The following is a 26,639-nucleotide window of genomic DNA, read 5'->3' on the forward strand; positions in this document are numbered from 1 at the left end:
TCATCTCATTCTCTATTACTCAAGACAAAATAAAATATCACAACAGAATGTACAGGTTGACATTTTTTACAAGATACAACAAGACATATTAAACCAATAGTTCATTCATCATTTCAAACAAATCAATACATGAGTACTCACATATAAAAAAACAAACTAATGTTACAAAATACAATTAGTTAATTTTGGTTGTCAGTCCAGAACTGAGCTTGGAGCCAGTCCACAGTCTTCTTGTCCACCTGAAAGGCCTTGGCGAGAACATCATCAGAGATTGTCGGCTTTGACCCAAACACAGCATTGGCAATGGTGATGGCACCAGGGTTCTGGCTGCTAAGTGCAGCAATTGCAACTGCCGGTTTGTGGGGGTTGGGGTTGAACTGAAAGTGAATGAGTCCTTCCGGGAAAACAAACACATCACCCCTGTTGAGCACCTTGGATAAAAACTTGTTTTCTGGGTTTGACGTCACAAAGCCAACATAAAGTGTCCCTTCTAGCACGGTGAGAATCTCGGTGGCATGAGGGTGAGTGTGTGGCGGGTTCTCGCCCAAGGATGCATAGTCGATGCGCGCCAGGGAGATACCAAGTGTGTTGAGGCCAGGAATCCTCATAACATTGATCAATGTGACATTGGACCCAACCTTGTTTGTTTTTGTGTCCCTTGGCATGTCAAGTTTTGCTGCCAGGAAGAAGTCATCTGCTTTCACATCCTTTGGGTCTTTGCAAACAAATCCATTGACAAGAACTGCATCATGGAGTTAACATGTACAAAAAACCGAGTCAGAATGTTATAATTTTTCCAACATTATGTATGTTAATTATACCCATAATTGTTTAACGTATGAAAAGTTAGAAGTAAATATTTGACGATCTAAGCAGTAATGAAATTACATACCACGTGAACTGTTGTCTGCCACACAGAAGTCTTGGAGAGGACTAGGATCTGAAGCGATGGCCTGCCATGAGGCCAACGCAAGAACAGCAGCGAGAAGAAGGAAGTAGTAAGAGGAGGCCATTAGCGCTTCTGAAGAAATCTTTTAAGAGCTGGATTTGCTGTTTCTCAAGTAGATGTGTTTGCAAGTGTTACGTTGCTGTGTGTGCCCTGGCTTCGGAGATGTTGGACGTGTATTTATAGCAGCAGAAGTAGGTGACGATGTTGTGAACTGGTCAAGAAAAACGTGTGACCAGATCGAGATGGTCATTAGTTTAACTGTTTAAGAAGGCTGATCAGCTTCCTGCCGACTAATTAAGAGAAATATATTATCTGGAATGGATCAACATCAGAAATGTTCCTCATGTTTTTTGCTGCTACTATGACTTTGTATCCTGAGTTCCAGACGAGACAAGGTATATATGGGGTTGAGCAATCGGTGTTGGCTTCTTTTCTTGTCTCATCATGCATCTGTATTATTCAATAAGATTTCGACCAGGTATTTAAAGTTATATCTATTTCATGATAGATTAATACTATTCTAGTTCAGATGCAATAGTACTGTACTGAGTAACTTTCATTGATAGTATATATGCATATATGATCGCAGCGCATATATAGAATAGAATTGGTCATTCTGAGCACGTAGATTTTGCTAAGTCCCGATTATAGTAGGAATTAATTAACATATTTCCATATCAGCTTTAGTAAGTTTCCTCATGTCTTTTCTTTTACGATACGCGTACTACTAGCACGTACATGCACTTACTGACGCTATTTTTTTTAAAGAATACGATGTTTTAATCATTTTTAAAAATAATACGTGTTTTTCAAAAATTTCAAAAGCCGATTGGGTCCGGTCGGTTTAGCCGAAGCCGATTAGACCCAGTTGGCCTGGCCCGAGCCGACTAGAGGCAGGCTGCGCAGAGCGTGGGTCCCGCAAGAGGCAGTTGGGCTGGTCCAGGCCGACTGAAGCCCAATTGGTTTCGGCCAGGCCGACTGGAGCAGTCGGTTTCGGCCAGGTCGACTGGATGCAGTTGGTTTCGCCGAAACCGATTGGAACTAATTAAGCTAATCAGTTTCGCCAAAACTAGTTGGTTGCATGATCAATGCATACACGGCCGATGTCCGATTTTTGTTTCGAATTCTTGCGGTTTTTTGAACTAAAAGACTTGACAACTTGGATAAATTAACATACATCGATAATGTGCTGGACAATTTTTGTGTCGATTCCTTGCTATTTTTTTGAACTAAAAGACTTGACAACTTGGATAAATTAACATACATCGATAATGTGCTGGTTACGGAACCAAGATACGACTAAATTAACATACTTCGATAATAACACAATCGGACAGAATTAAAGATAGCAAATACAATTGAAACACAGTACAAGCACTACTAAGTCCACTTAGGCCATTTTCCAGACGTATCGCCACGTTCCTCTGCAGCCTTTGCCACGGCGCCCTTTCTCTTTGCCTCTCCTTTTATGTCTCACGAGCATCCTTGCACCTTCGTTTGTCCTCTTGCATGCGAAGCGCTTTCTCTCTGTTTTTCCTCAGTGCTTCAACAAAGTAACGACGTTGTTCCTCCCTATGCTCTTTGAGCTCTCTCTCTTGCTCCTCTTTCTCCTGGGCTGCAGCTTTTGCCGCACGCTCCTCCGCGTGGAAACGCTGCCATGCACTTCGTGACCTTGTGTTAATCTCTTCCACCGCCCAATCTGGCATCTCCGTGTCAATCCAACGATACCACATGCATAGGGGCGGAGGAAACTACAAAATAGCCTAATGTTACAAATAAATCGAATATGACACACACAACATGTTTAAGCACACCTATATGTGCTTACCGGAGGCTTGTCGTACGGCGAAACCGGGACAGGTGGATCATGCTCATAGTTCGCACACATGAAAAACTTCATGCCCAGCTTATCTGAAAAATCTGTCACCTCCTTCACCTTGCATAGATTGCCGCACCAAAACCTGAGATGTTCCACCCCCGGAGGCAACATCGCTTCTTTCATCTTCCTCGGCCTCTCGTCCTGGTCGGAGCAAGGTAAACTCATTGGGGGACACTGGAATATTGGAAAAAACAGTAGTGGAAGGATGCTTGAATGAGTACCGGAGATGAGGTATTTATAGGCTCTCAAACTCATTCTCCCGCCACCGTTTCCCGCCTGGTTTTCCTGCCAGCGTTTCCCGCCTCGTTTTCCTGCCAGCGTTTCCCGCCTCGTTTTCCCGCCATCGTTTCCCCCCTGGTTCTCCTGCCACCGTTTCTCGCCTGGTTCTCCCGCCACCGTTTCCCGCCTGGTTCTCCCGCCACCGTTTCCCACCTATTTGTATCTTCTGTAACTATAAAAGACCGTCCATGGTATTGAAGTGTAGTCTCACCATTTCGTCCGGGAAGATGTCGTCCGGCTTCCCAGATGATCGTAGATTTTGGTCAGGTATCCGGAGGCTATTATGGTTAGCCGGTGATTTCAAGGTAGACAATAGGATAGTTCCATGGGACGAACTCATTAGTAGTGACACCCTACTAACTGAGCTGGACCACCAATTAAGAAGGTGCAGATTCCCATTGAGGACTTCTGCAGAGATACGGCAAGAACCGCTAAGGTTGCACGAAAGGTGGAAGAAGCACAGTCAAGGTAAGAGTGAGTCATACCTACAATGGGCTAGAAAACATCCATTGTTATGGGTTGAAGAAGAGGAATCCGATGAAGATATCTTCATGCCAAGCAAAACGGGTAAGAGTTCTTCATCGTCCAAGAAGGGTTAGGGTGATCACCCGTAACGTTTGGTCGGCCGATAGAAAACCTCTCCCACGACCAGAGCTGCAACAATAAAGGACATCCAAGCAGGGTTGACTTGGGCGACGCAAACTGGCAAGCTTTGCACATACCTCGGTACGTAGCCACTAAGACAGCCGAACCCCAACTCCTCTGTGTGATGTCGTCACCACAAGTTGCATTCGCGATCTCCACTGCAATAGGGATGTAGCGCGCGCTAATGGTGGTGACGTGGTTCTTGGTGAACCTCACCTTCCCGAGAAGCCACATTATATATGCCTCAAGGCTCCGAGTGATCTGAGGCTCAGTCATTTGGGTCTCTGGATACCCAAACTTCTGAATCTGCATGCAACAAAAACCAAGTGTTAGTAAACCCATGCAAGTATATGAGGTACGCTCTTAGATATATTAACTTAAAACACATCGATCTAACCTGATAATTGAGCAACCAATCTAGCTTAGGTCCGTGAGCCTCCGAGGTGAGTGGCCCAGCTCCGGCAAGAATACCTTGAAAACGTAGTGCCATACCCTCCTGCCAATCAGCTGGTGCCTGCAACGGTCCTATGGGATCACCCACCAATGGTAGTCTCAGCAGCATCGACACATCCTGGAGAGTAGGAGCCATCTCTCCCCAGCGAAAGTGAAACGTGTGTGTCTCAGGCCTCCATCTGTCCACTAAGCAGCTCAGCAGCGAGTGGTCAATTTGTAGCCGTGTAGAGTTGAAACCTCGTCGCTCGCCCTCTACCATTTCCGCACGAGTTGCCTCAACAAGTCGTGCGAAAGGTAAAAGGCCAGCCCATTTCAAACTGCATAAATAAAATGGACATGCAAGGGATGAATAAATAAAATGAACATGCAAGGGATGAATGAATAAATACCGCTGAATCCAGGCAGGGTGTATCATCCAATTTTCCTTAGAAGTGCGCGTGACAAGGGGCTCGACACTCCCAGGATGCGCCACCAATCGAGCAGCCCGATGCTTACTCTCAATCTCCGGAGATAGTAATGATACTCTCTCCATTTTGTACCTGCAACATTTATAAACATAGTTAGACATACAATACAAAGTTAAGCATAGTTAAACTGAGAGTACATATTAAAACATAGTTAAACAAAGAGTACAAATTAACACATAATTCCACATAGAGTACAAATTAAAACGTAGTGCACAAATTAATACATAGTTTCACATAGAATACAAATTAAAACTTAGTTCCACATAGAGTACAAATTATAACATAGTTTCACATAGTGTACAAATTATAACATAGTTCCACATAGTGTACAAATTATAACATAGTTGCACATAGAGTACAAATTAAAACATAGAGTACAAATTAACGCATAGTTTCACATAGAGTACATATTAAGGCCATAGTCTAGTTTGTTCCTCTCCCTCGTCGTCCACGTCTCCCTCTTCCACGGGCAGTAGCTCCGCCAGTACCGAAAGTTGGACAATAAGTGTCCCTATGGCCAAAATGGTTGCACAGAAAACATTGTCGTGAAGGTCCTCCGGCTTCAGATTCATCCATATCATTTCGGATGCGCCTGGACGGGCGTCTGCCTGTGCCTGTCCGCAGTAGCCCGGGGTCAGGGATGTACCGCCTTTCAACAGGGGTTACCTTGTTGAAATTGCCCATTGCATGAAACTCTAGCATCTCACCCATCCATGTGGTAAGCACAGACTCTTTCAGGTAATAGGGAGACACAAATGAGATTGCGTCCATCCCTAGCTGCCCGCAAGCAGCAAGTACATGTGAGCAAGGAAGCTGAAGCAACTTTGGTTTGTTGCATGTGCACTCACACGTTGGCCACGCTTCATTTCCAATCTTCACCTCCTGTGTCCTCAATTCATTTCCACAACTGAACTTGTCAGTTTCCCAACAGGTTCTTCCTCAGCTGGTCCTGTTCCAACTACTATCTGCGCAGCCACTGCTGCTACATGTGCTGCTACCGCTGCGGCTCGTGCCTCTCTCCTCTCCCTAACATGTTTCTTCGTGAACTCATCAAGATAACCACGTATCCTAGTGTACTTCCATTGTTGGTTCTATTTGCAGAGTTTCTTGAATAGATTCATAAGTGACTTATTCCTGAACTGCGAGAAGAAGTTGGCCCTCAAATGCCGCATGCACCAACGACTCTGCACGTCCTGCCATGGAGTTTGTTCATCAGGCCCAGGGTTTGTCAGTGTCCTTATCGCACTGAGTATGCCTGCATGTCTGTCATGAAGGATGCACACATTCGGCTTATCATGCACAACTGCTCTCTTGAGCTGCCTGAAAAACCATAACCAACATTCAGTGTTCTCACCCTCCACGAAAGCAAATGCGAGCGGAACGATTTGATTGTTGCCGTCTTGGCCAATGGCAGTCAAGATCTGCCCCCTGTATTTGCCAGTGAGAAAAGTGCCATCTACGCATATCACCGGTCGACAATGATTGAAAGCTTGGACGCATACACCGAAAGTGAAGAACAGTCGATGCAGCACCCTCACAGTTGGATACTCTGGGTGCAGGAAGTGTTGGATGTCGACATAGGTGCCTGGATTACGGGCTTGCAGTGTATGGAGGAGGCAGACGAACCAAATCATTCCTCAAGAGCCCTCTGCTTAGCCCTCCAAGCCTTGCCGTACAAAATGTTGTACTTAAACCTTACCCTGACCTTATGCATGATGGCCTTCACTTCCATTGCTTTGCTCTCCACTATCTCCGTGTAAATCAACCGAGCAAGAAGCGTCGACGAGAGGTTACGATGGTCTTGAGTGATACTGGGAATGACACATGTGTGCAACACCAAGTCACTCACAACCCAATATGTGTCATACTTACGAACATAGCCATGCACCCTCTCGGGACAATCTATTTGTTCGCACTCCATTTCAGATATTTTTGTGAAGAGACTGTTGTTTTGAAAACCCTTTGCGTGGACATTGCCCAAGCAATTATTGCATCCTGCAGATATTTCTTGTCAGGAAATCTGGCACCCTTCGCAATGTTGTTCTGATGATATTGCCATGCAGAGTCGTGCCCATCGTTCAAAGTCCTAGCTGAAGAGAAGTCCTGATTCCATGATGCAGGAATCGGCACCTCCTCTTCGTCCGACTCATGAGACTCATCGTCATAAGAACTACGACCATCTGTATCTTCATCCTCCATCTGGTTCTGCAAGTGACCATCTTCTTCGTCCGCATCTACCTCGCTAGTGTACTCATCCTCTCCTACTGCCCCAGAGCTCTGGCCTGATTCATAACCACCACCTCCAGCATTCGACACAGAGTTTGCATGGGACAAGTCATAACTTGATTCACCCTCGCCTTCAGCTGGATTGGTCTCATGAGCGACAACCTGGATTAAGGCGACAGGTGTAGTTCCTCTTTTCTCGCAACTTTCTAACCAGCGCACCCACTTTGATGTCCGGTCTATCGGCCTCGAAACCCAAAAAATATTTGAACTTGATTTGGTCCACAATGCTTGCACACGGACGGTGTATGTTTCAGGATTGAGCGCTAAACATCCTACCAAACATTCCTGCAATTGACTAAACGTCCATGTTTGAGGGGCCGTTAGATCCAACTCCACATACTTAAACTGACTCAGATCAGCTCCGTGCTCAGTTGTTAAGACAGTACCGGAACCGTAGTAAAAAACAAACTTCACTACACCGGACATCTCTAATGCCTAAAAAAATGTTTAGACGCGTCAAATACTAAGCAGTACGACATATAAAAAATATTAAGACGCGTTAAATACTAAGCAGTATGGCATATTAAAAATATTAATACGCGTCAAATACTAAACAATACGACAGATTAGCGTCAAATACTAAACAGTACGGCATAAATAAAATCTAGCCTATCAATACATATTACTACCGGCCATACTATTTAGATGCGTCAAATACTAAGCAGTACGACAGATTTAAAATATTAATACGTGTCAAATACTAAACAGTACGACATCAAAAAAAATCTAGTCTATCAAAACATATTACTACCGGCCATAATATTTAGACGCATCAAATACTAAGCAGTACGACATTAACTGTTGTCCAAAATAATGAGCACTACCAAACGCTAAAACATACTTCTATATATACATACACACGTATCCTCATAAACATATACATTATAAGATAAAGTTAGGATAAATATGTGAGAGATTGGGATTTACCCTTGAAGCGTGTGAATGCCAACCTCGAACAGCCTCACAGTCACCGGATGAGCACCACCACCACCTCCAAACTCCTCCAAACCACCACCATTGCCCCAACTTAGCAACATGAAATTAGCTCTACATGTTCTACGAAAACAGTAGATCAAGGTGTCATTGGGTGCTAAATAGCAAGGGGATGCAGTTTTGTGGGTTAAACAGGAACAAAACTCACTAATTTTGGCTAGAAATTGGGGGCATTTTTGAGGAAGAAGAAGAGGAGAAGAAGAACAGAAGGGAACGGGCAAGCAGGAGCTGGGCGCTGGGCTGCTCGGGCTGGGGAGGAAGAAGGGAAGGAGAGAAGGAATAAAGAAAAAGGAAAAGGAAGAGGGCCCGCGCCCCTGTCGGCTCCAGTCGGCCACGGCTAAGCCGAAAGGCCGGTCGGCCTGGACTGGACCGACTGAGGCGCCAGTCGGCCGGCACCGAAAGTGCCCGCCTCCATTCGGCCTGGGCCAGGCCGACTGGGCCTAATCGGCCTGGGCCAAGCCGAGGCCGTATTATTCCTGAAATTTTGAAAAAACGCGTATTATTTTCGAAAATGATTGAAAAAATCGTATTATTTAAAAAGAATTAGCCTTACTGACCGACCTGATGTATGTGGACTTTTTCTCACCTTAACTAGATTCAGTATAAATATGATGGTGACCAGGTATAAAATGTGTCTAATTTGTGAAACTTCATGATGCATTCATGGGTGACGCAGCTTCTAATTTGAATATGCATATATGTGTATATGCAACGGTTGGTTGGAGCTCATCGAAGAAGCGAACAGGAAAGATCGATATCGTGACCTTTGTTTAGAGACTAAATCACCACGGAAGCATCAATCATGTATTTCCCCCGTCTCATATTAAATGACTCAAAAGAAGTGAGAGTATGTCGTAAACTACTCAAAAGAAGGCCGAATTAATCGGATCTAGGTATGAACCGGTAGTCCAGACTTAGAAAGATTAGTACTCTTAATAACGTAAATTTGAAATTCCTGGCTAGCTTGGGATGCAATCAAATTAACATTACTAACTCCCAGGAAATTTGAGCTCGGCCATCATCGTAGCCTTTTGTGACAGTCCGCAGTATCGTGTGGCCTCTTGCAAGTAACGAACTACTCCCAGAGAAATAATTCAAATTAAGTAATTGTATGGTTATGTAAATTATGGGACACACATGACACGTCAGCGACCGAGAGAAATTTATGTTTTTTTTCAGCCTGTGATCAAGTATTTATGGCTGTGTATGCAACTCTGCATCACATCAGGCTGGGAGAAAACACCTAACAATGAGTTTATATATGTTGGTGATTAAATGATTCCAAGAAATTTGCACGATCCTGTTTCGTGCAAGCTAGCGAATGTTTAAATATATATCTAGATAACTTAACTGCTCCAAGAAAGTTAGTGGTGACCAAGTAAAGGTTGGAAATTTTCTCATTTGATGAGATATCAATGGCGGTATGTACGTATGAACTAGCTTGTTAATAAATTAGTACCTTGTGATTAATTTCCAAGCTATATATCTTAACCTTGACACAGTAATACTAATACCCATGCCTTGTTGCTCCTTTAATCAGCACGCCCCAGCGACCATTTCATTCCGTTGGTTGGTTCCACTAAACTCATTCTCCTGCTCACATGTTCACACTGCTAGCTGCGCCTATATAAGAACTTCCATCCAGCAGCAAAGCCAAAGCACCAACAATACAAACACAGAAGCTTAATTAACTAGCAGCAGCACAAGAGAAACAGAAGAGATGGTCTCCTCCTCTTCCTTCCTTCTCCTAGTTGCTCTTCTTGCGCTGGTCTCATGGCAGGCCTTCGCCTCTGATCCAAGCCCTCTCCAAGACTTCTGTGTCGCTGATAAGAACTCTCCAGGTACTATGTACTCCTCAACTTCATCATGTCACAGTATGATATCTAAGAGTGTATATATGTTGGCCGTGACATTCTGATAAGTTACATACATGCATGTTGAAATAACTTTATAATGCGTGCTTACATGTTTCTAAATGTACACAGTGCTTGTCAACGGGTTTGTCTGCAAGAACCCAAAGGGCGTGAACGCGGATGACTTCTTCAAAGCAGCCGAACTCGACAAGCCTAGGATGACCAACAAGGTTGGATCCAATGTCACTTTGATCAACGTCATGCAGATCGCAGGGCTCAACACCCTTGGCATCTCGATAGCACGCATCGACTACGCACCTTTGGGTCAGAACCCACCGCACACGCACCCTCGTGCCACCGAGATCCTCACAGTGCTCGAGGGGACACTCTATGTCGGCTTTGTCACATCCAACCCAAACAACACGCTCTTGTCCAAGGTGCTCAACAAAGGCGATGTGTTCGTGTTTCCTGTGGGGCTCATCCACTTCCAATTCAACCCCAACCCACACATGCCGGCAGTTGCAATTGCTGCACTTAGCAGCCAGAACCCTGGGGCTATCACAATTGCCAATGCAGTGTTTGGATCTAAGCCGCCAATCTCAGATGATGTTTTGGCCAAGGCATTTCAAGTCGAGAAGGGGACAATAGACTGGCTCCAGGCTCAGTTCTGGGAGAACAACCACTACTAGCTATGCATGTTAATCTATAAAATAAATGGCACACATATGTGTCATGCAAGTGTGTATCTATGATATTATACACGATGTATTTCTACTTTTGAATAATTAATTGCCAATGTGGGTTTTGTGTAATTGGCTATGTGAGTAAATTACTTATAAGCATCTGCCCTATTTTCTCCCTCGACGGCTAAGACGTACACAATGTCTTGCAAAACATGCATTGGAGGTGCCCAACAATAATCAACATCTCTATAACGGGACCAATTGCACTTATACCCGACAAAATTCAGTTGTGGGGTGGTTATCTTGTGTATTTTGAGCTCTGTATGAAAGACAGAAACACATCTCCCTTTCAAAACAAAATTTCGCAAAGTCCACATATATAAGGTGCTATCCTTGGAGTGATATCGATCAAATCTATTTTCTAGGATTAAATTGAACCAAACCAATGGTTGTAGATTATCTGTCCTTGCGGCAAGGAAGAGCTCTTCTATGGTACCCTGTGATAAATACAAACCGTTCTTTCTCATAGATCCAACGATCACGGTATATCTTGTTTTTAGAGCAACGATCACGGTATATCTGTGCTGCTTGTGCGCGCAGAGCAGTGTATATATACCCCGGTAGTCTGGGAATATCTCATTTCTGCGGCCCACGTCTGCTCCGTACGGCCCACGTTCGTTTGTTTCTTTCCGCTTCACTTCTTCTTCTTCGCCCCCTGCACAATCGTCCGCTAGGTTTCGGTGGCCGCATGTAGATACTAGGTTTCAGGCCGTGCAGCCCACCCCAGTTTTCACCGGGTTCCTGACTTGACGTGCCGCTAGGATTCCGGCCAGTAGCGATGTCAACGGCTCGGCCACTGGGCTTTCTGGTTCTGTCCGCTTTGCCCGCAACATATTAGAGCAGCTGCCGCTGGCAGCCGCAAGTCCACATGCCGTTGTCCAGCGGCGCCGCGGCTGAGCCGTAAAAACCGATCGGCACATCAAATACGTACAACAGAAATAAATATTGCTGTTTGGCTAACGGTTGGTCTGGTGGACCTTTACTAATTCGAAGAGATATTCAGTTTAACTGTAATATCAATGCGTGGAAGAAAATAGAAAGAAAGAGACACTTTCAGAATATCTTCTGAATTTTCAAGAAGAACATACAACAGAAAGGCAACAGAAAACTCTGAATTTTGTTGTACTAACTGTTCTTGTACTACCTGCAAGAAAATACAGAAAGACACAACAAATACAACAGAAAATTCTGAATTTTGTTGTACTAACTTTTGTTGTATTAACTGTAAGAAAATACAGAAAGGCACATCAAATACACAGAAACTATGCAAATACAAAGAAAGAGATACTTTCAGAGAAGATCCTCTGAATTTTCAGGAAGAAAATATTCAAAGATCAATCCAAAACAGCAATGGTTGAATGAATTTTCAGGAAGTTTTTGTCATGTTTCGATTAGAGTCACATCATGTCCCTTCTTTTAATTCCAAAACAAATCTGAAGTCTCGCATGGTTGAATGAAACATATTCAGAGATCAATTCACAGAAAATTTGAAGATCAATACACAGAATATTTTCTGGAAATTCGCATATGCCGAAACAAACAAGTTTTCTGCTGTCAAGAGAACAAATCAAGTTTAACTAGCACAAACACAAGAGCTACCGCGTGTTTCTGAAGCTTAGCTCTATGCAAGAGTATTGAATTGTTGTTTGACTGTCCGAGGCGGCAATACTTCAGAAGAAGAAGAATTGTGAGGTGTTCTGGAGTCATGTTCTGATCTCATATACGCCGTGTTGATGCTCAGCCGTCCATGTAGCGCAACTCATTCAAGGCTGAATTAGTAGAAACAATGAGGCAGTTAGACATCGTATCACAGAACAATTGTACAGTATTGTTCTGAAGTACAGAATTAACAAGTAGCTAGTTCTTCCATGAAAGCAGCCTAGTTGAACTGAAGCATTTCATTTACTTCCTCCAGGTTTATGTCTCGAGTGAAATTAACGTGTTCACTTCGAAGAAGTATAAACAAAATATACATGTTAAATTGATTTGTGCTCTTGATGATATATATGCAATACTTTAATTTGTTGGAATTAGTACCATTAGAACTTACTGAAGCTTTCAGTGTAGGTATAACACTTCATCTGTAGTTATCAGCAAGCTTGATGAATAATCCAAGACATGTACAGAACCTGAGAAACATCACAATTAATAAGCTTGATGAATAACCTGTACCCTGACAAGAGGGTGATGTACAGAACCTGAGAAACATCACAATTAACAAGTTTGATGAATAATATGTACCCCAGCTCGAAAGAAACAACAGGGAGCACCTAAACACTAAAGAAAAGAATCAACTATGTCAGAATCTACTATGTCAGCCACATATGAACTCTGGAAAAAAAGAAGCACAAGTGTATATGTCCATGGGACAAAATTGTTGGCTGTGATGCAGCCATTTCTTGAGACATCAGAACCAGAGTTAACACTAAACAAAATAGCTAGAGAAGTATTATTTCCTTGGATTAGCAGCTCTGAACATAGCCATCCAGTTTGCTAAACTTTCTAGCTGATTCACTAACAAGTTAATATGCTCTGAACATGGCAATAAAACAAGATTGAGCCTTGAGAGAACTTCAGACACCATTTCCTTGGATTAGCAGCTCCTCACCATGAAGCATCACAGCCATCATCAGAATCATCAAGACTGACAAAGTAATCCGGATCTAGAAATTACATGTGAACAAAAAACATTTGGTGGAATGTATAATGCAGTACCAAATGTGTAATGTTAAAAAATCTAAAAGGAGCTTACTTGCTGTTCTCAGCCAGCCTTGGAGATAGAGTAATGCCTCAGCTGTCTCTGTGGAAAGCCTGCTTCGGTAATCACTAATAACCCGCTGGCCAATACTGAATGCAGATTCGAATGATACCGTTAAGCTTGGCGGCCGGACACCCCGGTTGTCACCGCGTCCTAGCTCCTGTAGTCAGTGCAAAGTGTTGAATCCATATCCTTGTCTAGAATGATAGTGTGCATTATTGCTTATTCAGAAGATGGTGGTGTGCGTGACGATCTACAGAGTACAGACAATTGGATGCACACCTAGCTAGCTTCAACACGCATAGAGAAAATCATCCATCCTTTGAAGTTTAATTTTGAGATGTACGGCTGCATTAAGGAGAAAATAGTATGCAAACATCCCCGCAGCTTCAATGTTGACTTGCATATTGTGGTGAGAAAGATGGACGGCGGCAAGGGCCTTGCCGGCGAGGTCGATAAGGGCTTCGGCCGGCATGCCGACGAGGTATACTGATGAAAAATTAGGTATTTTCGATGAATATTTAATCTAGAAAATCATGGCTAAAAACATGTAGCATATTATGTCATGCAAACTAGACAAACTAAACAGCAACACAAAGCGATAAAACTCGTCTAATTCCACAGCATGCATAATATAAAGCAGATTACGTATGGTAAGGTGCCCTTCTCCTGAGTTGGTTCCTTGTTGATGAATTTGTTGAAGTCGGTGACGAGTCCAGCGGCGTCGATGTTCACGCCGACTACAGCAGCCGACCTGGCAACCTCCTGGGCAGCTGCGAGCGTCTGTGCTTGCATCTAGGCAGCAGCAGTCGCCCGTTGTTCGATCTGCTGCTGTGCTTGGAGTTGAGCAGCCTGCTGCTGCTGAGCCTGAGCGGCAGCCTGAGCCGCAGGATCACCGTTGTTGACCATGGTGACGAAGAAGCCGACGAGGAAGGGACGTGATGAAGCGAGCAGTCACGTAAGAATGCTCCCCAAAAACCTTATCGACCGTTTCCCGGGCAGGATCTCGAAGGGTCGGGGTTCCGGAGGCCTGCTCTCCCTGCGAGCTGTGCACGCAGCCGACGGGATGGAGTAGCAGAAGGCAGCGAATAGTGAGATTGGATCGTGGGTGCAACGATGGATTTTTGGTGTATTCGTTCTAAGGCGAGAACGTCTTATTATATAGGCAGGCATGCGGACGTCGGTTTAGGAAACCATCAATTTAGGAAACCTTCGGTTTAGGAAACCATCAATTTAGGAAACCTTCGGTTTAGAAAACCAAAGTCGACTACGCAATTATCGGGATTTGTTACGCGTCTGCAACATATTCCAACTGCCAAAAGAATAAGCAACGATCCGGACTGACCGACTCAATGAATGGGCTTTTGAGATTTTCCAGGAATTTAATTTAGTTTAGGCGTTTGCCTTATCCTAAATTCCAACAATCCCCCACAATATCTCATAAGCACATAAGAATGTCGTTGATCCAAAACTCTGTTTTTGATATAACAGTGTTTCAGTGGAGACCGGTTAAGATTGAACATCCACCTAAACAAATAGCTACACTCGTGCACAACGGAACAATGGACAAGACCTTGAATTGTCAGTTTTCTGTGTTAGAGCTTCACTAAGTTGTTGTCTGGTACAGGGCTGCCGAAAGCTACCCCGTGGTGTGGAGCATATAAGTCATTCTCCAGACCTTTTTCATGAGCTTACTAGAGACCACACAAATCTCATAGACTGCGACCAACAGTCAGGCTCATATAGGTGTGTTCTTTCGAGACTACTCTGTAGGATAGTATCTCTCTTGCAAATTAATGCAATGCATCAGAACACATTAAGTTGAACAACCTACCATACAGCATACGAGAGTAATGCATAGTCAACGAAGTGGGATAAGGAATGTACACGCTCCTCAGTTATCCTATGACTTGTTTGCCAGGTCCTACTTCACGGGATCTCCGATCACATAGGCTGGTTTACCGTCATGGTAACTCACGTGGGTCGCAACCCCATCTCCCTTGATGCAGATTCTATCACATTCCTTGATAGACCCTTCGTAAAGGGATCTGCCAGATTTTTAGCCGTTGGGATATACCCCAATGCTATTATTCCAAAATTTCTCATTGCTCTGACAGATTTCAGACGTCTTCTGACGTGTCTTGATGACTTCATGTTGTCTTTAGAACTGTTCACTTTGACTATCACAGTTTGATTGTCACAGTTCATAAGAATTGCTGGTACAGGTTTTTCAACAATCGGCAAGTCCATCAAGAGCTCTCGAAGCCAGTTGGCTTCAACCGTGGATGTATCTAACGCTGAAAGTTCTGCTTCCATTGTTGATCTGGTTAAGATCGTTTGCTTGAAAGACTTTCAGGAAACAGCGCCCCCTCCGAGTGTGAACACATATCCACTTGTGGCCTTTAGTTCATCAACATCAGATATCCAGTTTGAATCACTATAGCCCTCAAGTACCTTGGGGTACCTAGTATAGTGTATACCATAACTCATTGTACCCTCTCGAGTGCACTCCAGTGATCATCTCTCGGATTCTTAGTGAATCGACTCAGTTTGCTCACAGCAAAAGAGATGTCAGGTCTAGTTGCGCTAGCTAAATACATGAGCGAGCCAATAATCTGAGAATATCTCAGTTGGTATCTTCCAATTCTGTGATTCTTGCGAAGCAGAACACTTGGATCATAAGGAGTTGGAGAAGGTTTACAATCAGCATAGCCGAAACGACTCAATATCCTCTCCACATAGTGAGACAGCAACAGAGTGATCTCACCATTGTTGTCTCTCACAAGCTTGATGTTTAAAATCACATCAGCTACACCAAGATCTTTCATGTCAAAGCACTTCGACAAGAAAGCCTTAACCTCTTCAATCACTTCGAGGTTAGTCCCAAATATTAGTATGTCATCGACATACAAGCAGAGTATAACTCCCTCACCCCGATCATGGCGGTAGTATACACATTTGTCAGCTTCGTTAACAACAAAGCCAGCAGATGTCAAAGTTTTGTCAAACCTCTCATGCCATTGCTTAGGAGCTTGTTTCAGGCCATATAGAGACTTTAATAACTTACACACTTTGCCTTCATGATCCTTTATTACAAATCCATATGGCTGTTTCATGTAAATTTCCTCGTCCAACTCTCCATTAAGGAAAGCTGTCTTGACGTCCATTTGATGGACGATCAGATAATATGAGGCAGCCAGTGACAATAATACTCTGATTGTGGTCAATCGAGCTACAGGTGAGTAAGTATCAAAGAAATCCTCACCTTCTTTCTGAGTAAAACCTTGGCCACAAGCCGCGCTTTGTACTTCTCAATAGTACCATCGGGCCTAAGCTTTTTCTTAAATATCCACTTGCATCCTACGAGTTTGCACCCGTACGGACGGTCAACAACCTCCCAAGTACCATTAGCCATGATGGAATCCATCTCACTCCGAATGGCTTCCTTCCAACAGTCTGCATCCGGAGATGCAAAGGCCTCATTAATGATTTTAGGAGTGTCTTCCACAAGGTACACAATGAAATCATCACCAAAGGATTTTGCAATCCTTTGTCGCTTACTCCTTGTAGGAGCTTCATTGTCATCCTCCTCAGGAATCTCAGCAAGTATTTGTTCAAGATTTTCAATTGGGATGGTGGGTTCAGGATCTACATCATGATCTTGATGTTCCTTTGAACTGTCGTGTTTAGCAGGTATATCATGATCCTCTCTAGATGTGCTATGCATATCTCTCATGGGAAATATGTTCTCAAAAAATGTAACATCTCTGGACTCCATAATTGTACCGACGCTCATGTCGGGTACTCCAGAATTTACAACCAAGAATCTATAGCCGACACTCCTAGGAGCGTAGCCAAGAAAAACACAATCAACGATTTTGGGTCCAAGCTTACGTTTCTTGGTAATTGGCACATTGACTTTTGCCAAACAACCCCAAGTCCGTAAGTAAGAAAGTCTGAGTCTCTTCTTTTCCCTTAGTTCGTATGGTGTAATCTCTTTATCTTTTGTGGGAACACGATTTAGGACGTGACATGAAGTCAATAGAGCCTCCCCTCACCATGCCTTGGATAAACTCGCAGTGTCTAACATGGCGTTAACCAAGTCAGTCAGCGTGCGGTTTTTCCTCTCAGCAACCCCGTTTGATTGGGGCGAATAGGGAGGCGTCCTCTCATGGACGATGCCATGTTCCTCACAGAATGAATTAAACTCACTGGAGAAATATTCTCCACCGCGGTCAGACCGCAACCGTTTGATTTTCTTCTCAAGTTGATTCTCGACTTTAGCTTTATAGATCTTAAAATAATGTAATGCTTCATCTTTTGATTTTAATAAGTACACATAGCAAAATCTTGTCGCATCATCAATGAAAGTCATAAAGTAACGTTTTCCACCTTTGGTTAATACACTGTTCATCTCACAAAGATCAGAATGTATGAGCTCCCGGTGCTAGGTTCCTCTCCTCTGTAGCCTTGTGAGACTTGCGAGGCTGCTTCGCTTGCACACAAGCTTGGCACTTCAAACCTTTAGCCACGGTGATTTTAGGGATTAAATTCAGATTTGCTAACCGCGTCATGCAACCAAAATTAATGTGACAAAGTCTTGAATGCCAAACATTAGACTCATTGTTAATACAATTGACGTTGTTCACAACCTTATTACAAAAATCCGAAAGGGATAAGCGGAACAAGCCTCCGCACTCATAACCTTTACCAATAAATTGTCCATACTTAGACACAATAACTTTATTGGACTCAAACACTAACTTAAATCCGTCCTTGCAAAGGAGGGATCCACTAACAAGATTATTCTGAATGGAGGGCACATGCTGCACGTTCCTCAGCTGCACGATCTTTCCTGAAGTAAACTTCAGATCCACCGAGCCAACACCATGAACAGAAGCATGAGCGTCGTTCCCCATCATCACTGAGGACCTGATGGCCTGATATGAAGAAAACAAAGAAATATCAGCACACACATGAATAGTTGCACCTGTATCAACCCACCAATCGGTGGATTGACATACAGAAAATACAGTAAATGAATTACCATACCCGCCTGCATTTTCATGGTTGCCAATAGTCAGATTGGCAAACTTTTGCCGTATCTGTCCTCCTTTGCGCTCTTTGCAGTTACTCGCCCAATGGCCGAGTCCTCCGCACACAAAGCAAGGATCCTTGTCCTTGTTGCCTCCTTTCTTCTTCTTCTTGAAAGTGGTAGTGTTCTTGGGACCAGGCATGCTGAATCTCTTACCCTTTCCCTTGTTGTTACTGTTGTTGTGGTTTTGGTTGTTCCTCTAAACCATGTTGGCAGTGGACGTACCCTCCATGGGATTGCCTTTGGGGCCAGCATCTTTTTGCTCTCGCCTTCTCCTCAACATCAAGAGTCCCGATCAGGTTCTCCACAGAGATTTCCTGTCTCTTGTGTTTTAGAGAAGTAGCAATGTTCCTCCACGAGGGAGGAAGTTTGAATTGCTCAAGTTCCTTAGCCATAGTCAGTAGCTCATGAGCTTGTTCGACTACAGATCGGTTTGCAACCATCTTATAGTCAAAAAACTGGTCCATGACGTACATCTCACTATCAGCATAAGATGCGCCGAATTTTGCATCGAGCGCATCCCACAGCTCTTTGGCATCCTGAATGTGCAGATAAGCATCAAGGAGCTTATCTCCTAGCACACTTAGGATCGCGCCGACGACTACAACACAAGCCTCTTATACAGCTGCTCAGGAGCAACCGTTTGAGTCTTCCCGTGTTGTACCGCCCACCATGCGCCCATAGCCACAAGCCACATGTGACATTTATACTGCCACCTCTTAAAGTGTAGTTCAGTAAACATAGGTGGTTTCAAAGTAGCAGCAAATTTAGCCATCGAAAATTGCCTACACATATAAGATTTTTGGATTGTTGAAAAATTAGGTATTTTCGATGAATATGTAATCCAGAAAATCATGGCTAAAAACATATAGCATATTGTGTCATGCAAACTAGACAAACTAAACAGCAACGCAAAGCGATAAAACTCGTCTAATTCCACATCATGCATAATATAACTACTGAATAAAATCAACAAGAAAAGGTAGATTACGTACGGTAAGGTGTCCTTCTCCTGAGTTGGTTCCTTGTTGATGAATTTGTTGAAGTCGGTGACGAGTCCAGCGGCGTCGATGTTCACGCCGGCTGCAGCAGCCGACCTGGCAACCTCCTGGGCAGCTGCGAGCGCCTGTGCTTGCATCTGGGCAGCAGCAGTCGCCCGTTGTTCGATCTGCTGATGTGCTTGGAGTTGAGCAGCCTGCTGCTGCTGAGCTTGAGCGGCGGCCTGAGCCGCAGGATCACCGTTGTTGACCATGGTGACGTGATGAAGCGAGCAGTCGCGTAAGAACGCTCCCCAAAAACCTTATCGATCGTCTCCCGGGCAGGATCTCGAAGGTCGGAGTTCCGGAGGCCTGCTCTCCCGGCGAGCTGTGCACGCAGCCGGCAGGATGGAGTAGCAGAAGGCAGCGAACAGCGAGATTAGATCGTGGGTGCAACGACGGATTTTTGGCGTATTCGTTCCGAGGCCGGGAACGTCTTATTATATAGGCACGCATGCGGACGTCGGTTTAGGAAACCATCAATTTAGGAAACCTTCGGCTTAGGAAACCAAAGTCGACTACGCAATAATCGGGATTTGTTAAGCGTCCGCAACATATTCCAACTGCCAAAAGAATAAGCAACGATCCGGGCCGACCGACTCGATGAATGCGCTTTTGAGATTTTCCAGGAATTTAATTTAGTTTAGGCGTTTGCCTTATCCTAAATTCCAACATATACGATGGCTCCGGCCAGCGGCGCTGGGCTTACCGGCATGGTCCACGAGGGCTCAGGAACAGGGCTTGCCGGTTTTAGAGGGCCACAAGCGCCATCGAGGTCGGCCGCCGCTGCCGGCGAGAGCATGCGAACAAAGATTTTTTTCTTTTTGAGAATTCACACGAACACAGATAGAACAATGGACACACAAATGGGCCGACTCTGAAGCCCACTACTGAACTAAAAATATTAAATTTACTGTTAATTCTCTTAAAAAGGAATTTCTATTCTACCCTCCAAAAATCAACGGTGGATATTTGTATATACTGCTCCTTCCCTTCTTTAAATATGGGGTTACTATAAAATGGCTCTTGCCATTAACTACTCCTCCGGTCCCATATTAAGTGACTCAAAATTTTCTAAATATAGATGTATCTATACTAAAAAATGTCTATATACATGTAATAGAAAATCATTTAATATGGGACGAAGTGAGTAGCGAGTAACTAACCAAACCTGACGTGGTCATATATGCGGGTCGGGAGACTAAATTGGGTTTTGTATCAGAATCATTTAATAGCTTGGTGGCACTACATGATGCGATACTACTACGTACTTAACTTTTCATTGACATGTCCATGGATATGTGATGGCTAGAGTGCGTCTGATAATCTAATTAGTCAACAGATTGTGGCTGTTGCCTAGAAGAAGAAGAAAAATGCATCATTGTCGCCAACTCGACATGCATAATCCATGACGTTGAAGGTGATGAACATTTCTTGCCGTTGAATTAAGCTACCTGTACCTGGTCAGGTGATTGTTGCCCGTGAGATATACTTACCTACAGAAGACCGAGTCAATTACTTGCTAGATTAATTAGCCGCGTTCAAGGCATATGTTATACTTAATCAGAACTTGAGAAGTTGTTAAATAGTAGGACATGCACATGCTCTCCAGGAAGCCATTTCAATCTAGTGCTGACTCGTTCATAACTTGACGTGCTATAAATATGCATATATCCTCCCACCGTAGCCAAAGCACCAGCAATTAATTTGAAAACCAAGAGACAGAAAGCTAGCATCTGTGTAAGGGAAAATGGCCTCCACCTCCTCCTACTTCCTTCTCCTAGCGGCTGTTCTTGCTTTGGTCTCATGGCAGGCCGTAGCTTCAGATCCTAGCCCTCTCCAGGACTTCTGCGTCGCAGACAACAGCTCACAGGGTATGTATATATATCTAGTTCTTACGCCAGATTAATTATATCTGAATATATTTACAACATGAAGTAGTTCTCAACCTTGTCAGAATATGTAATTTGATATATGTTTTGACTTGTGTACTTGTAATTTACCTCTATGATGCAGTTCTTGTTAATGGATTCGTCTGCAAGGACCCAAAAGACGTTACGGCAGAGGACTTCTTCCTTTCAGCCAAACTTGACATGCCTAGGGACACCAAGATGAGCAAGGTTGGGTCCAATGTGACCTTGATCAACGTCATGAAGATTCCTGGCCTTAACACGTTGGGCATTTCCCTAGCACGTATCGACTATGCACCTCTTGGAGAGAACCCACCACACACGCACCCTCGTGCTACTGAGATCCTCACGGTGCTTGAGGGCACGCTCTACGTCGGCTTTGTCACGTCTAACCCAGAAAACAAGTTCTTGTCCAAGGAGCTCAAGAAGGGTGATGTGTTTGTTTTCCCACAAGGACTCATCCACTTCCAATTCAACCCCAATCCCTACAAGCCGGCCGTTGCAATTGCTGCACTTAGCAGCCAGAACCCAGGAGCTATCACCATTGCCAACGTTGTTTTTGGATCAAAGCCAATGATTTCGGATGATGTTCTTGCCAAGGCCTTTCAGGTGGAGAAGAAGACCGTGGACTGGCTCCAAGCACAGTTCTGGGCTGACAACCACAACTGATTGAGTATCTGGCTAGCTAATATGTGTAATAAATAATTGTTTCTTGTGCTTGATTGTCCATATATTTGTTTATTTGATTTGTTCCAAAGATGAATAAAATATAGGTCTGGTTTCTATTTATATGTGCAACAAATTTTGGTTTCATAACTTCAAATGAGCACTCGATCGAAGGAGGAGACTCAATTAATTTATTCGGAATGGTAGAGTGAAGACACACACCCTCAGCGTGGTTTTGATCCATGTGCCTCCATACTTGACTATAATATGTAGCATCTGTGCGGAACTATCTGTGATAGATTTTTTGTAAGCTGTCAAGAATCTATGCGTGTTAAGTTCATAGTGCCAGAAACACAAAATCATGCTTACATGGTTTAGAAAATAATGTGCATTTATGTCCTTTAGTTGTCGGCAGAAAACCGATGGAAAATAGTTTCCTTGTTGGGGCTCTGTTAACCAACAAAGATGTTATCCATATATTTTGAATAATCCGGTGTCAAAAATTAAAGATTATATGTTAAATTACTGCAAAATATGTTCATATGGGTCATGCATCAGATATACAGAGTAGTACAACCTGACTATAATATCCAAAGGTACACTTTTCTTTTCTGTGCAGAGTGCGTCATGTCATATTTTATATTATAATGGACATCCATAGACAATTCAAAAAATCATAACATTTTGGAGTTGGGGAAGAAGAGGAGAATATAGGTTCCACAACAAATGCATAACATTTTGAAGTGGGAAATTAAGAAAGGAGAATAGATAGGTTCTAATGGAAACCATTCCACTTTTGAATTTTCACTATTAATTCTTGATTGTCAAAAAAGTTAGAAGGATGCCTCCCTTGTAGACCTCCCTTCAAGAACTCTGCCAAAGTCAAGAATCCGACAGGAAAATTATTGTCCCTTTCACAGTAGGAACATCGACTCATGGTTCGACACAATAAGTAAACTTTTCATGGCGATAAGTTTCATGTTTCCATGACGGTCGTCAGCCCAATAGAAAAATTCACGATCTCATAGTGGCAGCATAATTATGTAGTTTCAATCACGTTACCAAGTTCAATAATTCTGAGAATGTTGTAGAGAATATTGGTTTGTACAATAAAATCTAGTGTCTGCAGGCCTATATATCTTTCTTTTTTAGTAATGCCGAGTTTGTGCCAATGGATTTGCTTGTATGTAAAAAGACTTGAAAGCATTTGGTATCTCTTTCGTGGGCATGTAACTTCTGCACACCCTTAGGTTAGTTAATTAGGGAACACACATGACGCCCTCTATGCTACTGGGAAATAACCCACTTGGTGAACAAGAAAGATGCGGAAACATGACATCTCTATGTCGTGGTCGACCACGAGTAAGATGCTGCCAATACTACCATGAATCCTATGGTCCAAGCAAGCTATAAAACAATATAATTTAAAGCCAAAACAAATACGTAATGAATATAGAGTACATTTTATTTCACTTTGAAACAATTGAATCATACAAGATATATCTTCCAAGCTAATAAAATACAACAACAAACAAATGTAGTATGGCACAGTATGCTTTTTTCTGAGGTGGTACTGGTAGGTACTGTAATTAGTTGTGGTTATCCGCCCAGAACTGAGCTTGGAGCCAGTCGACAGTCTTCTTGTCCACCTGAAAGGCCTTGGCTAGAACATCATCTGAGATCATTGGCTTTGATCCAAAGACGGCATTGGCAATGGTGATGGCTCCAGGGTTCTGGCTGCTAAGTGCAGCAATTGCAACCGCTGGTTTGTAAGGGTTGGGGTTGAACTGAAAGTGGATAAGTCCTTGTGGGAAAATAAACACATCACCCTTGTTGAGCACCTTCGACAAGAACTTGTTCTCGGGGTTGGATGTTACAAATCCCACATAAAGGGTCCCTTCAAGCACGGTGAGGATCTCAGTGGCACGTGGGTGAGTGTGTGGTGGGTTCTCGCCCAAGGGTGTGTAATCGATGCGTGCCAGAGAGATGCCCAGTGTGTTGAGGCCGGGGATCCACATGACATTGATCAAGGTGACATTGAACCCGACCATGTTTGCTTTCGTGTCTCTCGGCATGTCAAGTTTGGCCCCCAAGAAGTCCTCCGCTTTCACGTCCTTTGGGTCTTTGCACACAAATCCATTTACAAGAACTGTTTCGTAATGGAGAAAACATGAAATATAGCTAAGTCAGAATACTATATATCAGCAATTTGCAACATGGAGAATATATGTTTGTTAATTACACCTTTGAGATCGAACTCCATGCACTAAATACTACTCCCTCTGATCCTATTGAACTAAAACGACGACAACAATATAGGATCGGAGGGAGTAACAAGTATTTTTGACATGAAAAGCGCTGAAAGTACAAACCTCGTGAACTGTTGTCCGCGACGCAGAAATCTTGGAGAGGGCTTGGATCCGAGGCGATGGCCTGCCACGAGAACAAAGCAAGAACAGCAGCAAGAAGGGAGTAGGAAGAGATGGCCATTGGAACTGGTTTTCGCGGTCTTTCTAGCTACGGAAATGTTGTTCCTCTTCTGAAGCAGGTGATATATTGTGGTTTGTTGTGTTGTTGTGTGCTTTGGCTTGGAAGAGGGCTATGTATTTAGCAACACAAGAGCTAGCACGTACGTAGGTGATGCTGTGAATTAGTCAAAAGATAACAAGATTATATGGCCAGATAGAAATGGTCTCTCTTCGTTAATTTTAATTGAGTAGCTAGGTTAGGTATATATATGTGAGAGTGGATTTTTGGTTCAGTGGTACCACTGCACCAGTGGTCGGCTGCCGTTGGATATAGATCGTAGAGCGAAGCCTGGAGAGCATTCAATGCTCTGGTTGCTGCTAATGCAAGGCTAATCCATCTTCTTTAATCCCGTCTAGAAAGCACGGTACAGAATCTAGATCTGAATTCCTGGCCTGAATTGACTACGCGAATTCTCTCTCTTCACTAATAGCCCATCTGCTTGTAGGTCAGAGGGCAAAAGGTTTTTGTTGAAATCTTTTTTTCTTCCATTAAGGGACGGAGCCCAGAAGAGCGGGGACAAGTGATAATGCGAGCTGCGCGATCGTAAAGAAAAAACTTGTTTTCGTTGGGACAAATGACATAATAATAATCCATTAAAGAAATGTCTAGAACAGACAAACTTGTTCCGAAATGCAGCCATTACAACGTGCTTGGACTACAAATTTCACCCGAAATAGTACTGATGCCACTGGAAATAATACAAGGTACTGCCGAAATTTGAAAGTTAATACTAAGAAGAGGCTTATCATTTATTTGCTGGTCGAATACTTCTCATGCTACCAAAATTTGAAACCTTGTTATTACTTATTTTATTTTTCAACTACCACGAGCCCACCTACCCACCTGACGAGCCATAAAAGCGCCCCCCTTTCCTGTACCACAATTAGGACTAATTACACGGTGACCTGACAAACGAGTGTTTAGCACCAATCTCTTTGCGTCAAATGGACGGCATCCAACCCTGGGGCACTGGCTCCATTGTGCAGCCAGGCTTTTTCGTATATATGTAGAGTGTGCCGACTAATAACCGTGTCTTCTTATCTTGAACCGATCAACTTTATGAAGCTTCCTGTTCCTCGTATCTTTACCTTTTACTAATATGCTAACCAAATCTGACGTGGTCAGTACGTAATTGGGATTGGTTCTGTAATTTCTGTTAAAATAATCAGTTTCTTGATTCTGTATTTCATGGTTGATGCATATGGACAACACGTACGGCGTCCGATGTGTCTTCGAGTCCCGATTAAGGCAATAGCAAAGAAGAAGAAAAAAGGAGTCAATGAGCTACCTTCTTTTTCTTAGAAAAAATATTCATGGTAAGGGGAGAGACATATGTATGTCAGCCAGAAAATATCACTTTTTAATCATTTATTAATGCCAGAAAGCATGAAGCCAGTGCTCTCCAGCGGCAGGGGCTTCAGGCACTCTGCTCTTCGGTGGAAAGTCTGCACTACTGCAGGTTGCAGATTGCAACTGAAGCCACCAAAAACTTTGCTTTTGTGAAACAACTGATGTGCAAAGAGCAGCTGACGAAGTTGCAGAATTCTTGATTATTTACTCTCAATGCATATACAATCTCTTCTTTGTGTTTCAGCATCAGAGTAATCCAACCAGTTAGCTTTTCTACAGGCACGCAGCCAATCTCCAAATGATCACAGGCAGGAGCAGCATCATTACACATCGAGTGCAAGTCCGGAACCATGACCCCAACGTAATCTCAAGTCAGTACAGTACATTAACAAAGGAACAAATTTTGAAGCCAAAATGCAGTGCGAATCGGATAGAACTCAGGAAAGCTCAGAAGGCACACCACGGCACGGGTGATGGATGGTCCTGCATGCGCTGTGCTGGATGCAGCACGCGGCCTCATCTGGACCCATTCTTGAAACACCAGAAACCGGAGTGTCTGACTCCTCATCTGGCCTGTAGTAGCAACATTGCAGATTTGCAGCGCCAACAACTGCCTGAACCCACCCTGACATATCTCTCACACCAAAACTCGTCATTCCACTGGTCTTTCAGAAAATGAATGATTGCTACTGCTATGGTCGATGTGTAGATAGATCGATAGCAGTTGTGGGAGACGAATCATCACAC

At 43.5% G+C, this 26,639-nt stretch overlaps 5 protein-coding genes across 5 annotated transcripts; 2 read left to right on the top strand and 3 right to left on the bottom strand.

Annotated features, from left to right (window-relative positions):
• Positions 1–86: 86 nt before the first annotated feature.
• LOC100841556 (germin-like protein 8-11) lies at positions 87–1,095 on the bottom strand. The gene is made up of 2 exons (XM_003573347.3): positions 893–1,095; positions 87–742 (listed from the first exon to the last, which is right to left on the bottom strand). Exons 1-2 carry the CDS (start codon positions 1,011–1,013, stop codon positions 180–182), a joined length of 684 nt encoding a protein of 227 aa, XP_003573395.1. The 5' UTR covers positions 1,014–1,095; the 3' UTR covers positions 87–179.
• Positions 1,096–9,612: 8,517 nt separating this feature from the next.
• LOC100842050 (germin-like protein 8-7) lies at positions 9,613–10,636 on the top strand. Its single transcript, XM_003573349.4, has 2 exons — positions 9,613–9,792; positions 9,937–10,636. The coding sequence occupies exons 1-2, from the start codon at positions 9,672–9,674 to the stop codon at positions 10,491–10,493; spliced, it is 678 nt and encodes a 225-aa protein (XP_003573397.1). The 5' UTR covers positions 9,613–9,671; the 3' UTR covers positions 10,494–10,636.
• A 5,021-nt stretch (positions 10,637–15,657) lies between these two features.
• LOC112271637 lies at positions 15,658–17,101 on the bottom strand. The gene is made up of 3 exons (XM_024461360.1): positions 16,711–17,101; positions 15,904–16,114; positions 15,658–15,769 (listed from the first exon to the last, which is right to left on the bottom strand). Exons 1-3 carry the CDS (start codon positions 17,099–17,101, stop codon positions 15,658–15,660), a joined length of 714 nt encoding a protein of 237 aa, XP_024317128.1.
• A 3,972-nt stretch (positions 17,102–21,073) lies between these two features.
• Positions 21,074–22,136, top strand: LOC100842357 (germin-like protein 8-11). The gene is made up of 2 exons (XM_003573350.4): positions 21,074–21,311; positions 21,454–22,136. Exons 1-2 carry the CDS (start codon positions 21,188–21,190, stop codon positions 22,014–22,016), a joined length of 687 nt encoding a protein of 228 aa, XP_003573398.1. The 5' UTR covers positions 21,074–21,187; the 3' UTR covers positions 22,017–22,136.
• Positions 22,137–23,571: 1,435 nt separating this feature from the next.
• Positions 23,572–24,696, bottom strand: LOC100842663 (germin-like protein 8-11). The gene is made up of 2 exons (XM_003573351.2): positions 24,386–24,696; positions 23,572–24,162 (listed from the first exon to the last, which is right to left on the bottom strand). Exons 1-2 carry the CDS (start codon positions 24,501–24,503, stop codon positions 23,603–23,605), a joined length of 678 nt encoding a protein of 225 aa, XP_003573399.1. The 5' UTR covers positions 24,504–24,696; the 3' UTR covers positions 23,572–23,602.
• Between the last annotated feature and the right edge of the window lie 1,943 nt (positions 24,697–26,639).

This window comes from Brachypodium distachyon, chromosome 3 (assembly GCF_000005505.3).
Source record: "Brachypodium distachyon strain Bd21 chromosome 3, Brachypodium_distachyon_v3.0, whole genome shotgun sequence".
NCBI lineage: Eukaryota > Viridiplantae > Streptophyta > Magnoliopsida > Poales > Poaceae > Brachypodium > Brachypodium distachyon.